Raw genomic sequence first — 12735 nt, 5'->3', positions numbered from 1 at the left:
ATCCAGTGCAACTTTGCAGATACTGAAGTTTGACATACGGTATTAAATAATGTGAAACACTTTAAATACTATTTAGAAATAAAAACATTGTTTTACAGTTTCAATAGATGATCTTTTCACTGTACTTTATGTTCAGAAAATAAAACATTCAGGCATTCAAAAAATAGGTGCAAATTAGCCACAAACCCAACAGAAAGAAAGAACTATGCTTACAATATTTTGAGAAGTGAATTTTGTATTACTCTATGGTGAATAAAAAATTAAACAAACAAACAAGAATGCTTTAAATAAACTTCTATTAAGTCATATTTTATTTTTTAAGGTCATATTTATGTAAGTTTCAGGTCATAAATGCTTGCGTATTTCACTGTTTTTAGGTAATTAAAATCCAGGTCCTAGTAATGAACAGCTTCAGTCATCCTATTATGCTTTCTTCCACTCTCATTTAACTTGTAGAAATAACATATGGGGCAATTCTTCTGGTGCAAAACAGTGTTTATGTGGAGAACAATTACAAGCATTCCAAACAGAGCGTTACACCAGCCACATTTCAAAGAACAAACATTATTGACTATCTTCCCTTTATATTAAAGCCTAGCTCTTCTCATAAAGACAGCAACCAGAGACTTTAGCTTACAGAAGTTCTATCCACAGTTATGGAAAAAGAAACAGAAGTAATACAGACAGACTACACTATAGTAAGTCTCAAAATAGTTTCAAGTATGCTAGCCTAAGGATTTATACTAAACCATCCCTTGCAGTGAGAGAACTACCATACACACACTTTGAGAGTCATGTACAGACTGTGTTGATGAGGTAGAAGAGTTCTACGATAGTGTGGTATCCTAAATATAAATTTAAGGTCTAATTCTTAATTAAGATTTTATCAAAACTCTTATGTACTCGCCCGAGGGTTGATGAACAAATGAATGCAGTGTTTCTTTGGAACTTCCCATGATTAAAACACAGGAGTATTGTCCTAACTTACTTCTTATACCACCAAAAACATGTGTGAAATATATATCAATGTCAGTGGCACTGAGAACAGATGAATCGCTAAAATTGAACAAAGCCCCAGGGCCAGATGGAATCCATACCAGATTCTATACCCAATTTGTGGTTGAGTTAGCCTCTCTGGTAATTATAAAATATAGTAGATTCATGGAACATAAGCCAGTCCCAAGTAGTTGGAAGAAAGCACAGCTCACATCTGTTTAAAGAAGAGCAGCAGAAGTGACCCCCAAAACTGGTGTCCAATATTCTTGACATCAATTTGTTGTAGAATCTTAGAACATATTCTGAGCTCAACATAATGAAATATCTTGAACAGAACGATCTCCTCCATGTCAACCAGTGTGGATTTCGTAAACACAGACCATGTGAATCGTAACTCGTACTTTTCTCACATGCATCAAGGCAGTCAGGTAGAAGCAGTGTTTCTCGGTTTCTGAAAAGTATTTGACTCAATACCACACTTAAGCCTATCATCGAAAGTACGATCATGTGGGGTATCAGACGAAATATGTAAATGGATTGAGAATTTCTTTGTAGGGAGGACGCAGCACATTATTTTGGCTGGAGAGTGACAGATGTAGAAATAACTTCGGGTCTACTTCAGGAAAGTAGCATTGGATTCCTTACTGTTCATGTTGTATATTAATGATCTTGCAGATAATATTAACTGTAACCTCAGACTTTTTGCAGATGCAATTATCTGCAACAAATACAATCTGAACAAAAATTCAGTTAACCTTGATAAGATTTCAAAGTGGTGCAATGACTGATAGCTTGCTTTAAATGTTCAAAAATATAAAACTGTGCACTTCTTAAAATGAAACATTGTATCCTATAAATATGATCTTAGTACGTCACAGTTGGAACCTGTTAACTCCCAGAAATTCTCGGGTGTCACACTTAGTAGAGACACGAAGGGGAACATTCATAAAGGCTCTATCACGGGTAAAACAGGTAGCAGACATCAGTTTAGTGGGAGCACACTAGAGAAATGCAAACAATATACAAGGGAGATTGCTTCCAAATCATTCATGTGACCCATCCTATAATTTTGCTCAAGGGTGTGGGACCTGTACCAATTGGGACTAACGGGGATATTGAACATATAGAGAGAAGGGCAGCTTGAATGGTCACTGGTTTGTTTGACCTGTGCGAGAGTATCACTGAGATGTCGAAAGAATGGAACTGGCACAAACTCAAAGATAGATGGAAGCTATCCCGAGAAAGTCTGCTAACAAAGTTTTAAAAAGTGACTTCAAATGATGACTCTAGGAATACACAACTCTTGCATATTGCTTCCAAGGGGATATTGAGGATAAGATTAGATTAATTACACCATGCACAGAGGCGTTTAAATTATCATTTTTCCTATGTTCCATTTGAACTGAATGGGAAAAAAGCCCCAATAACCAGTACAGTGAGATGTACCCTCTGCCATGTTCTTCACAGTGATTTGTAGAGTATAGACATAGATGTAGATTAAAATTATGTACGTCAAATGCAACATGAAATACACACAGGTTACCATGACTTTCTGAGTATATTAAAATGATTTTCTTTTTCTTTTTTCTTTTTGCAAGTTTTGAATGCGATTCAAACTTTAGAGTGGTTTCATTTCAGTCAGTAAGACAGACAAGTATGGCTATTTACATTCATGTTTTACAAGTCTGATGTTTGGTCAAGGTGTCAATTTAATTCCATCAGAAGATTTCCTTGGGATTTCCAACTTGACATCTCTAAACCAAAACAACAATACGAAAAGGATAGATTGCTACTCACCACATAGAGGAGATATCCCACAAAACTTACACATTATCCTTGTCCCTCCCTACTCCATCCCTGCACCCAACTCCTTGCCTCACAGCTCATATCCCTGCAATAGGCCAAGATGCAAGACCTGTTCCATACCTCCTCACACTGCCACTTACTCCAGTCCTGTGATGGGAATCTCTTACTCGATCGAAGGCAGAGCTGTGCAAGCAACTATGTGATCTACATACCAAACTGCAGTCACTGTGCCACTTTATACATGGGCATGACATCTAACCAGCTTCCTGATGAGATGAATGGCCATGGACAAATGGTGGTCAAGAGACAGCTTAACACCCACTTGCAGAACATTCTGCACAATACGATGTGCTTCACAGCCTGTGCCATATGGATTCTTCCTACCAAACACAGGTTTCTTTTTTTTTTTTTTACTGCACTAGTGAGAACTCTTTCTACACAGGGTGTACACGCGGACGAGGAAAAGAAGTTACCAGATTTTTCTCAGATCTCCCGATTAAAAATACATGTTCCCCCGGGTGAAAATACACTTTTTTCGTGTTTAGTGACAGTATACTTTCTGTCTGAACTGTTAAACATATCAACCCTTTGAATGGATATGGTTTTACTCAGCAGCGTAGAATTTCTCGGCACTTTAGAAAACGAAACTCTAGGGGAAAAAACACGTTTTGGAAATATCTTTGATGTGCAGCAACATGTTCGCTGCATATTTTCGTATTAAGAAAGTATAAATTTGAAATCCACCAACAGGAAGAGTTAATGGTTTAAGTTAATATAAATTGTGTTGCTACAAGAAAAGAAAAGCTTTCACACACAATATTTGTCTCTAAGATTAATAAGCTACAAGAGAAGCCAAGCTTTCACATATAATGTTGATCTGTTTAGCACATGTTACACTTTAAGATACATCACACAAATATACCGGTACCAGTAAAATTTTTAATACCAACATAAATCTCTGACCTTCTGAGCTCGAAATTCTTGTAAATGGCTCATCATCAAAGTGTTAATTTTTAAATGAGAGCAACCGCTCTGTGATTTAAGAAATTCATCGTACATTCCCGCACATAGTTCATCTTGCGTAAAAGGAAATTTACTCTTAAAATAATTCTTTTCGAACCACAATTCGCAATATTTTCCCACAATCTGTTAGAAATAGATTCATATCAGCAGTTGCCAGAGAGCACCAGATAAGAGGCGTCACTGCGCTTGTGCAACTATGGAGACGTAGGAAGCCCTATGTTCGTACGTATAAAACATTAAAAGGTCTTTCTTACATTATGTCATAAAAGAAACAAGACATCAGAGGATACTCCACGAGCATTGGAATTTTGTAAACCATAATAAAATGCATAGTTCGCCTTAAAGCACACATTCTTATGTCCAGATTTCTAATGACGTAGGCCTCGACATGATATTAAGCTTTTTGGTGTGGTTTTCGGGACGTAAATTTTCTTCAAGTACCAGTACTGTATTATCTAATGTTTGGTTCTTTATTATGGCAGAATGTCATACGTGCTAGAAGATGAAAATGTGCACTTGAAATGCAGCAAACAGTTGAAACTAGCCAATAGTGTGGAATTAAACACTTCGTTTCAAATCAGTTTACTGCCTCAGCAGGAAAGCTTAATAAAAGCCAAACTTTTTTAGCAAACCAACAAAAATAACTTTATTGTTCTGCAATGTGATTAATGCTTGACTGTCAGAAAGGTGGAAATAAAATAAAATCTGGAACTACTAACGTATTTTAGCCTTCCATAATTATGTGAATGTATTTTAATTCACTTCATAGCTCCCAGCCACAGAAATCCGTCTTGTTTTCATTTTCCGCGAGAGCAGTAAATGAAGAGGAAACAAAAAATATCTCTAAATGTAAACATGGGCCATGTGGAGACTACACCGCCCCCACCCCACTATAACTCAGACTGCTCTGCGCATCAGAATGTAAAAAATAAGACTTTTCAAAAATAAGTTCATTTTGTAGCACACATCTTTCTGAAGAGTCCGATACATAAAACTATCTTCGAGGAAATGTAAGACATGTTGTTTGGTCTTAAGTGTGCCGAAGTGCCGTGCTCCGCCTCTACAAAGAACTTTCTTACATTGCATGTCAAAGTATTTCACTCTGTAGAACTCAAAAGTGTATATTTTGTAATAGATGCCATCAAACTATTTCAGGACAGTGGAAATTAAAATGTCCTGTAGTGCCTCTCCTACTTCCAGTAGGCTGATTTTACAGCCTACCCCTACCCCCCCCCCTTTTTTTTAATGCAATTAATACTGGATGAGATTATTTGTAACCAGCAGAACAAGAACTAGTCAGAAAATCTGGACTCTTTTTTGCCTATTAGCTAATAACTTGCTTTCCTGTGTGACATAAAATTAAATATAGGATACCTAAAACCAGTCAAGACAAGAGACAGGCAAGACAGTACACATTACTTCAATCCTTAGGTCCTAGTGATTTTTCTCTCTAATCTTGCTACAGCTTTACATGGCGTGCTTTCCTTTCTGCGAAAGAACTATTACCTCATCAAAGTTCGTCAAACGTTTCGCTACATGAAAAATCGAAATGTCATCGCCTAATACTGAAAAAGCTGTTCATACAAATAGAACCCAAGACTGGTGTGGTTTCTCAATCTGATTACGTCTATTTTGCCACTGTGTGCTGGATAAAACAAAAGAGGCCTTTCTAATATTGCAGCAAATGTAACACACCAAATAAGCGAGACTGTTTTGGCAATAATGACCATTTTTATAGTACGACACTATAATTCACGAAGTACCAATACGAAATACCTCTTTGGCCTACTACAGTCAAAAAGGTTTAAATAGTTTCACATTTCATTCATATGCTCCAGTTTCTCATGAATGAGACCGATAAGTAGTAGAACGAAATTTTTGTCTGAATTTGGAATCCTCATATTCTTCCATAATTTGTGTGTGTCCCCCATTTTTTCTCCTTCCTCATTCTAATAAACAATCTTATCACTAATTCTGTAACTATTCCTACCACTGTGAAAACTCAATCTTCAGTAACTTTACTAACCCTGCCACAATCACCAGTTTAATTATCTAGCAATTATTCTCCGATTAGGCGTTATTACATGTTCATACAAAGCATTTTCCGTGCTACTCCAAAAATGGAACTTAAGCAGCTGCTACCTGCGGACTACAACTGGCCCTGTCTAGTGTAGCAATCTGGCCAAAAATTTTCTGTCAGAATTTCACTTTCTTGGATACACTAAGAAGATAATACATGATCTTTCTTACCTATTATTCCTATTAGTCATTTATTTCCACTCTGGTAGTCTGAATCTACGGCTTTCGCTAGTAATTATAACAACGCTGAACATTTGCAAACCGAATCAACCACATAAACAAGCAGCAGTTGGTATTCACCGGTTCGGCTTTATTCCGCTCAGCTCGTATAGTCCCCATCCCGTTTTGTCTGCAGGAAAGTTCATTTCTAGATGCAACGAGAATTCCCCTGGCAGAGACTTCACGTACACTATGCACGCATTCAAAAATCAACTTATAATTCATTCAGAAATCAACTTAGAATGTGTTCAAAAATGTCCAAAAACCAGCAGGGGTGCATTTCAAAATCATATGAATAATCGATAGACTGATGTGCGCTGGATACTAGGTGCTTTGTGAAACAAGGTTTTCTTTTTACCCTCAAGAATATGAAGTCCCCCCCCCCCCCCCGAAATTTTCCGCCTGGCTCAGATAGCCCGGTTTGCCCCTCCCAGATCCAGGCCTGTTGCGCATGCATGAATCAGGCAGCTCGAGCGTGCCAGTAAAATTTTTCCGGGTTCCCCACATGGCTGGTTGCTGCTACTGGTGCTTACACAGCCAACAGCGACATTTCTGTAGCCAACAGCGGGAGAAGGTATTACTGATACGCAACTCGACTGCGCATGTGCATGAGCACGCTCGTAACTGCTTAAATGAATTTAATGTAAACAGTTGTGACATCACGCTCAACGGAGGCAATTTGTTGTTATGAAGCATTGCATAGACTTCCTAAAGCCTTTGACACATTTTGCTTGTACATGCACTGTGTCATTTTATGTGGCCCTCTGCAATTTAAGTTTTATTTTCATTTTTTTTCTCTCGTTCATGTTTTAATGCTGCAGTATTATTCTGCAGTTGCGGGATACAGTAATATCCTTTGCTACAGTATCAGTTCTTACCAGTCAAAATTACAAAAATTTGTCTGAAAACTAAAACAACAAAAAATTCTCGGGTTTTTCCCTGTTTTCTCCTGGATGAAAAAATTCCCGGGCTTTTCCTGGATCTCCCAGTTGTCCCGTGTCGTATACACCCTGCTACAACATATCCTTCGTTCCCGTAACCCCACTGGCGTCAACTTCATTAATCACTATCCTCCACCTGTCTATCACCTTTCTTGTTTCCATTCCAGCACTACACACACCTTCTGTCCCACTCTTTTCCACTTTTCATCCCCCCACAACAGCTTCTCAAGTACATCTAGCAGTCTATCCTGTCCCCACCTCAGTCTGCATGCTTCCACAGGCAGCACAGCATATTGCCCAACACCTACCCTTCTATCCCTCCCTCTCCCCATCCTATGCTGCCTCCTTACCCCCACCACCAACCCCAGTGGATTACTGCTCATGTCAGATGCAGTTGCAGCCCAGCCCCAGTGCCCAGAAGCAGTAGCCGTGTGTGTGTGTGTGTGTGTGTGTGTGTGTGTGTGTGTGTGTGTTCTATTTTGAAAGGAGAACATTTTTTTCGAAAAGCATAAATGTATAGCAGTTTTTTCATTGTGTGTGTTGGTAACCCAATGTCGCCTCTACGTGGTGAGTACTGATCTATCTGTTTCATATTGTTGTTATTCCATCGTGAACTCTCCACTGTTCCACTCAAAGTTTAAAAGTTCCCCAATCCATTCTTTGTCGCATGTGAACACATTTTATTTCACTAGTGCTTATGACTGAACATAAATTTTGTTGAGTTCTACCATCTCTTATTAACAACTATCTGGAGTTCAACTAAGAGAGACAAGATATACACAAAACTTTAAATAATGTTCAATTGTAAGCCTTTGTAGCACAGTTAAAACTTAACTTAGATATACAATCTGTTTTATTTTAGTATTCACACTATGTTAAGTTTTAACAAAAGTTAACAGAGATAAATACACAGAATGCCATGGTATTCATAAACACAGTCACATTAAAAAATTCTCATTTGCTAAGGACACTTGCAGTCAAACAATGGAAAAAAGACACGGCAATCTGAGAACCTATGGACATTAATTCACACTACTCAGGTTGGAGATTGATGTCACTGAGCAACAACAACTGTGACAACTCAAAGCGCATTGTCTTCACATACTCTAATGTGAGAGTGCATAGTGGGATCAAATTCACATCAAGTCTTTTGGTTTTTCTTGGGTATTATTGATTTCCCTGAAATATTTCAATAAAATCAATTTCCCTGAGGACTTTTGATTTTCCAAACAAATTGACAGCCTTGTAGCCTATATAACTTTCATTGGCTTTAATAGGTACCTGAAAATCCTGAGTTAAGATTATCATCATTTATACATGGAAGAGTAAGGAGCAAAGTGAGTGCTGTTTGTCAGACACCAAATGTCATACGTTCATTCGCACAATGACAAATTTGCATGCTTTTTTAACAATAAATAAATAAGTTATGTGTATACAGCAGTAGCACACTATCAATGCGAGATTCTTAGTATGCAGGTTTCCAGTGAAGAGTCCACATGTTCACATGCTAGTTACATAAATTTCTACATACAATACTTAGTTTAAAATCAGCTCATTTGGAGAGGTGTAAGAACAACAGAAACCTCAACCAAGATCACAAAAGAGGGGGAAAAAGTTATTAATAAAATAGCTCATTGTGGAAGCTCTACATACAAGAGCAAGCTGAAAAATAATGCCTCAAAATTTTTTATATGAACTCTTAAAACTTTAAAATAAAGTTCTTTATTCTTCATATCTACATATTAATTTCTCAACAGTCACCCTGGTAACAAACACATTTCTCTCAATAAGATTCCAGTTTGTTGATGCTGTCACTGTAGAAGGTTTGACTTTGTTGACAGAGGAACAACCTCACCTCTGCTTACACTGCTTCATCATGATCAAAGTGAAGTCCTCAAAGTTTTCTTTAAGTTTTGGAAACAGATGCAAATTGGATGGGTCCAAGTTGGGACTGTACGGAGGATGATCGACAACAGTGAACTCAACGTGTCAAATTGTTGCAGATGTCGTAGAGCTTGTGTGTAGTTTGGAATTTTCATGCTGAAGGAGAGGGTGCTCGAAGTGCGGACTAACTCTTCAAATTCGAAACTTGATTTCAGTATGCTGTTTCTCACGCAGCAACATCGTTACAGTACAGACTGCCACGCTACATGCTACAATTCAGAGCCCTTTCACAGCAGATGGCTGCAATTATGTAGACATGAAGAATAAAGACAGAGAATGTTAATAATATTTGTTTTATTTAAAACATTTTAAGAGTTTTCAAATAAAAAAAGTGGAGGCATTAATTTCTAGCATTCCCTTCCAATAACTGTTTATACTCACTTGCATAACCTGGTGTTGAAGCTGAGTGCAATGTGAAGAGGCTGCTGTAAGACTCATTTGGAGGGTTCGTTCTGACTGTGCAAGCATTGCCACTTTGTGCCCATATAGCTCCATTACTGCTGTTGTCATGTTGCCAACCTGAGTACATCAGAAAATTAGAATATTATAATAAGATAACAAGTAGGAAGTATACAGTAGATAATGTGATACATCAACAACCAACATGTGTCATGTCAAAGTGTGGCCATGGAAGAATAAAAGTTGTGCCTTTCCTGTTTTCTGCTTATGTGTGATCAAAATCTGAGGCACTCTTCAGTTCTTTGCTCTGTTGTAATTTTTCACTTTTCCATTTGATCTTGCCACCAAAGGACAGTGTGTCACTCCAACAAATAAGAACGTTAAATAATCAAATTCACGGACTGGTTTGAGAGAGAAAGGGGGCAGGGGGGGGGGGGGGGGGTTGGCGGCAATTAATCAGGCATTAAGGAGTTAGGTTTCTGTTGGATGTAACATCTCCTCAAGACTGTCTCTGGCTTATAAATTATCCTACCCATCTGTTTTCAGGAGATCATTATGTTTAGCATTAAATTCAAAGGTAGAAGTTGATGCTGAAATGTGTGCAACACTCTGGGTATCCCTAAACAAATTCCAGGATCTTTAAGGAACCCAACTGAGTCACCCACCCACATTTTCTTGCAACTATTAATCAGAAAACAAATATGACTCGACAAAGACCACCCCTGCCTGTCCCATCCCAGGTCTTGGCATATTTCTTTGCCATGGGGGCCATTCAGACAGATCAATTATATCCAACTCCAATGTACACATCATGAAGAGCAACAAAATCGTATAGATATCACATGGGCGTCAGAGTTTTTCTTGTAGATACCAATAATATGTTTGTTACTTTTTCTTTCCAGTAATTATTCGTAAAGCCTCACCATACTATATGAAGTGTGGTCAAACAATAATGGGAGTTTGTTTTTCCCTTGAAGAATCTTTATATATCCATGATCAACAACTTTGTGCCCTTCAAAGTAATCCCCCCTCAGATATAATATACTTGTGCCAGCATTTTTTCCAATCTTGAAAGCATTTTCTGGAACTCACTTTTCACTATGGTGGTAAGCTCCTTCACCAATTCAGATTTACCTCATCGATGGTGACAAAACGACGTCCTTTCATGGTTCTCTTCAGCCTGCAGAATAGAAAGAAGTTGCAGAGGGCCAGGTCCAGTGAATATGATGGCTGAAACCACATAATAGTTTTGTCTTTTGCCAAAAAATTATGCACAAGCATTGAGGTGTGTGCAGCAGCATTATTGTGATACAATTAGCATGAGTGGTTTTGCCACAACTCTGTTTTCTTCTGATTGCTTGACACAAATGGTGCATAACTTCAGGTAGTATATTGACTGTACAACCATAAGGAAGGAACCTACGATGCACTGTCCCATTGTAATTGTAGAAAACAGTGAGAAGAACATTCATGTGTGATAAAATTTGCTGAATTTTTTTCGGTCTCGGCTCTTTAGGCAGTGTCTGTTGAGCTGACTGGGCCTTGGTTTCGATGTCATACCCATATTTCGACACCATACCTGTATATCCATGTTCTGTCACCTGTTCTAACCTTCTTTGGAAGTTTTGCATCATTGTTGACTTCATTCAGCAGTTCCTGAGCGACATCTACACAACATCCCGTTTGGTTTTGAACAGTTTCAGAACAAACTTTGTTGCTACACATTCCACACTCGAAACATCAAAAAAAAAATTGCTTGGCATGAGCCAACGGATGTCCCAACATCATCAGCAACCTCTACAATGGTGATTTGGCAATTTTCCAGAACCATTTTCTTTACTTCTTCCACATTGTCATCAGTAAATGACGCGCTAGGGTGTCTAGGGCGGTCATAGGGCATCCCCGGTGGCCATAATCTTCAATGTCTTCTCAAACCTCTTTGAAATATTTCTACCACTTGTGAGCTCTTGTCTTACTCATAGTAGATTCAGCAAAAGCCACAGTCAAAATTTCAAATGTTGTGCTGTAGTTTCTTCCATTTTTTCAAGCAAAATTTATTACAAATTCTTTGAGCTACCTTTTTCAAAAGTAAAAATTCGCTGAGCGTTTGAAAACATTACAATCTTTTCAACTGTCAACAGTAAACTACACATTCAAAACAGCTGAAAATGCAAACATACATCAGGAGCAGGAACAACAGGATTTAAAAAAAAAAAAAATTTAAAAAAAATTAAAATTTTTTTTTTAAATTAAAAATTGGATGTAACAAGCCACATTAATTTTTGATCACACCTCAGTTTTATTGATACTCTTTCTTATTTCCCTTTCTTTATGCAATCCCTTTCTTATTTTAAGTATTCACACTACAACATATTCCTAACTGCTCTGCTATACACCACTGTACCTAATCCCTAATATTCCCAAAACGTAAACTGAAACAGTATCTCCTCAACTACTTTTAAACTCTTCCCTAGCCATCTCCTGTATCATTTATCGTTCACTACTTCGATAAAGGCCCAAACATCATACATTGTACAGTACAATTCTACACTAGAATTCTTCGATAGTTTTTTTCCAGATATAAGAATGATTCAAATACTGTAACACAACTACACTGTCAATATGAAAAATACAAGCATAAAACAGAGTAATCTTAGTTTAATGATGAATCTTTCTGTAAATACTATTTTTAAGTGACAACTGATTTCTTTTAAATGGTTTGATCTACTCAGGACCACATGAAATAACTTATGTATTCTTTCTTTTCTCCTTTCTTTCTATCCAGCAGTTTCCTTTTCCTACGCCTTTCTTTTCTTTCTTCTGCCCATACTGCGTCTGTCTTTTTCTTTGTTTGCTCTTGAAAGCCTTTGAGACTTTTTACTTTTCCTCAGAACCTCTCTCTTTCTCCAGTTTATTCCTCTGCTACTTCCATTTCTCTCAGGTTTGCTTTAATTTCTTTGAGCCACATCACCTAGCTTTTGAGGTGTCCATAAAATACATCTCATCTCTTCCTTATTGTGTCTAGCTTTCCTTCTATTTTTTCATGATCTACTGTTTCTTAATTTTCAGTTCCCATTGTAATATTTTAGTCACAAGACATTTCTGATTATTTTGCTTCTTTTCTATTTCACCCAACTGTTTGGCTGTATTTAACAAAAGGCATTCTATTCTAATGATGGTGTTGTATTACTACAGTTTTGAATTTATATAAATTATAAATTGAAAAGTCACCTCCATTTTCCTTGCCCTTGCTAAGTTATCATCTAAATGTTGGTTCATAGTGCAACAAAAAGTTCACATTCTGAATTTCAGTGTTCTCATACATGTA

The 12735-nt window shown here is 37.5% G+C and overlaps 1 protein-coding gene across 1 annotated transcript in view; it reads right to left on the bottom strand.

Moving 5' to 3' along the window:
• LOC124711790 overlaps nucleotides 1–12735 on the bottom strand; it is a 170201-nt gene that overhangs the window by 46938 nt on the left and 110528 nt on the right. Inside the window, exon 9 of the mRNA XM_047242009.1 lies at nucleotides 9390–9527. Coding sequence (XP_047097965.1) covers nucleotides 9390–9527 — 138 coding nt within the window. The remainder of the gene's footprint in view (nucleotides 1–9389; nucleotides 9528–12735) is intronic.

The sequence above is a fragment of the Schistocerca piceifrons genome, chromosome 8 (genome assembly GCF_021461385.2).
Source record: "Schistocerca piceifrons isolate TAMUIC-IGC-003096 chromosome 8, iqSchPice1.1, whole genome shotgun sequence".
NCBI classification, from domain to species: domain Eukaryota; kingdom Metazoa; phylum Arthropoda; class Insecta; order Orthoptera; family Acrididae; genus Schistocerca; species Schistocerca piceifrons.
The sequence above is the reverse complement of the archived record's forward strand: the minus strand, read 5'-3'. Positions and strand labels throughout refer to the sequence as shown.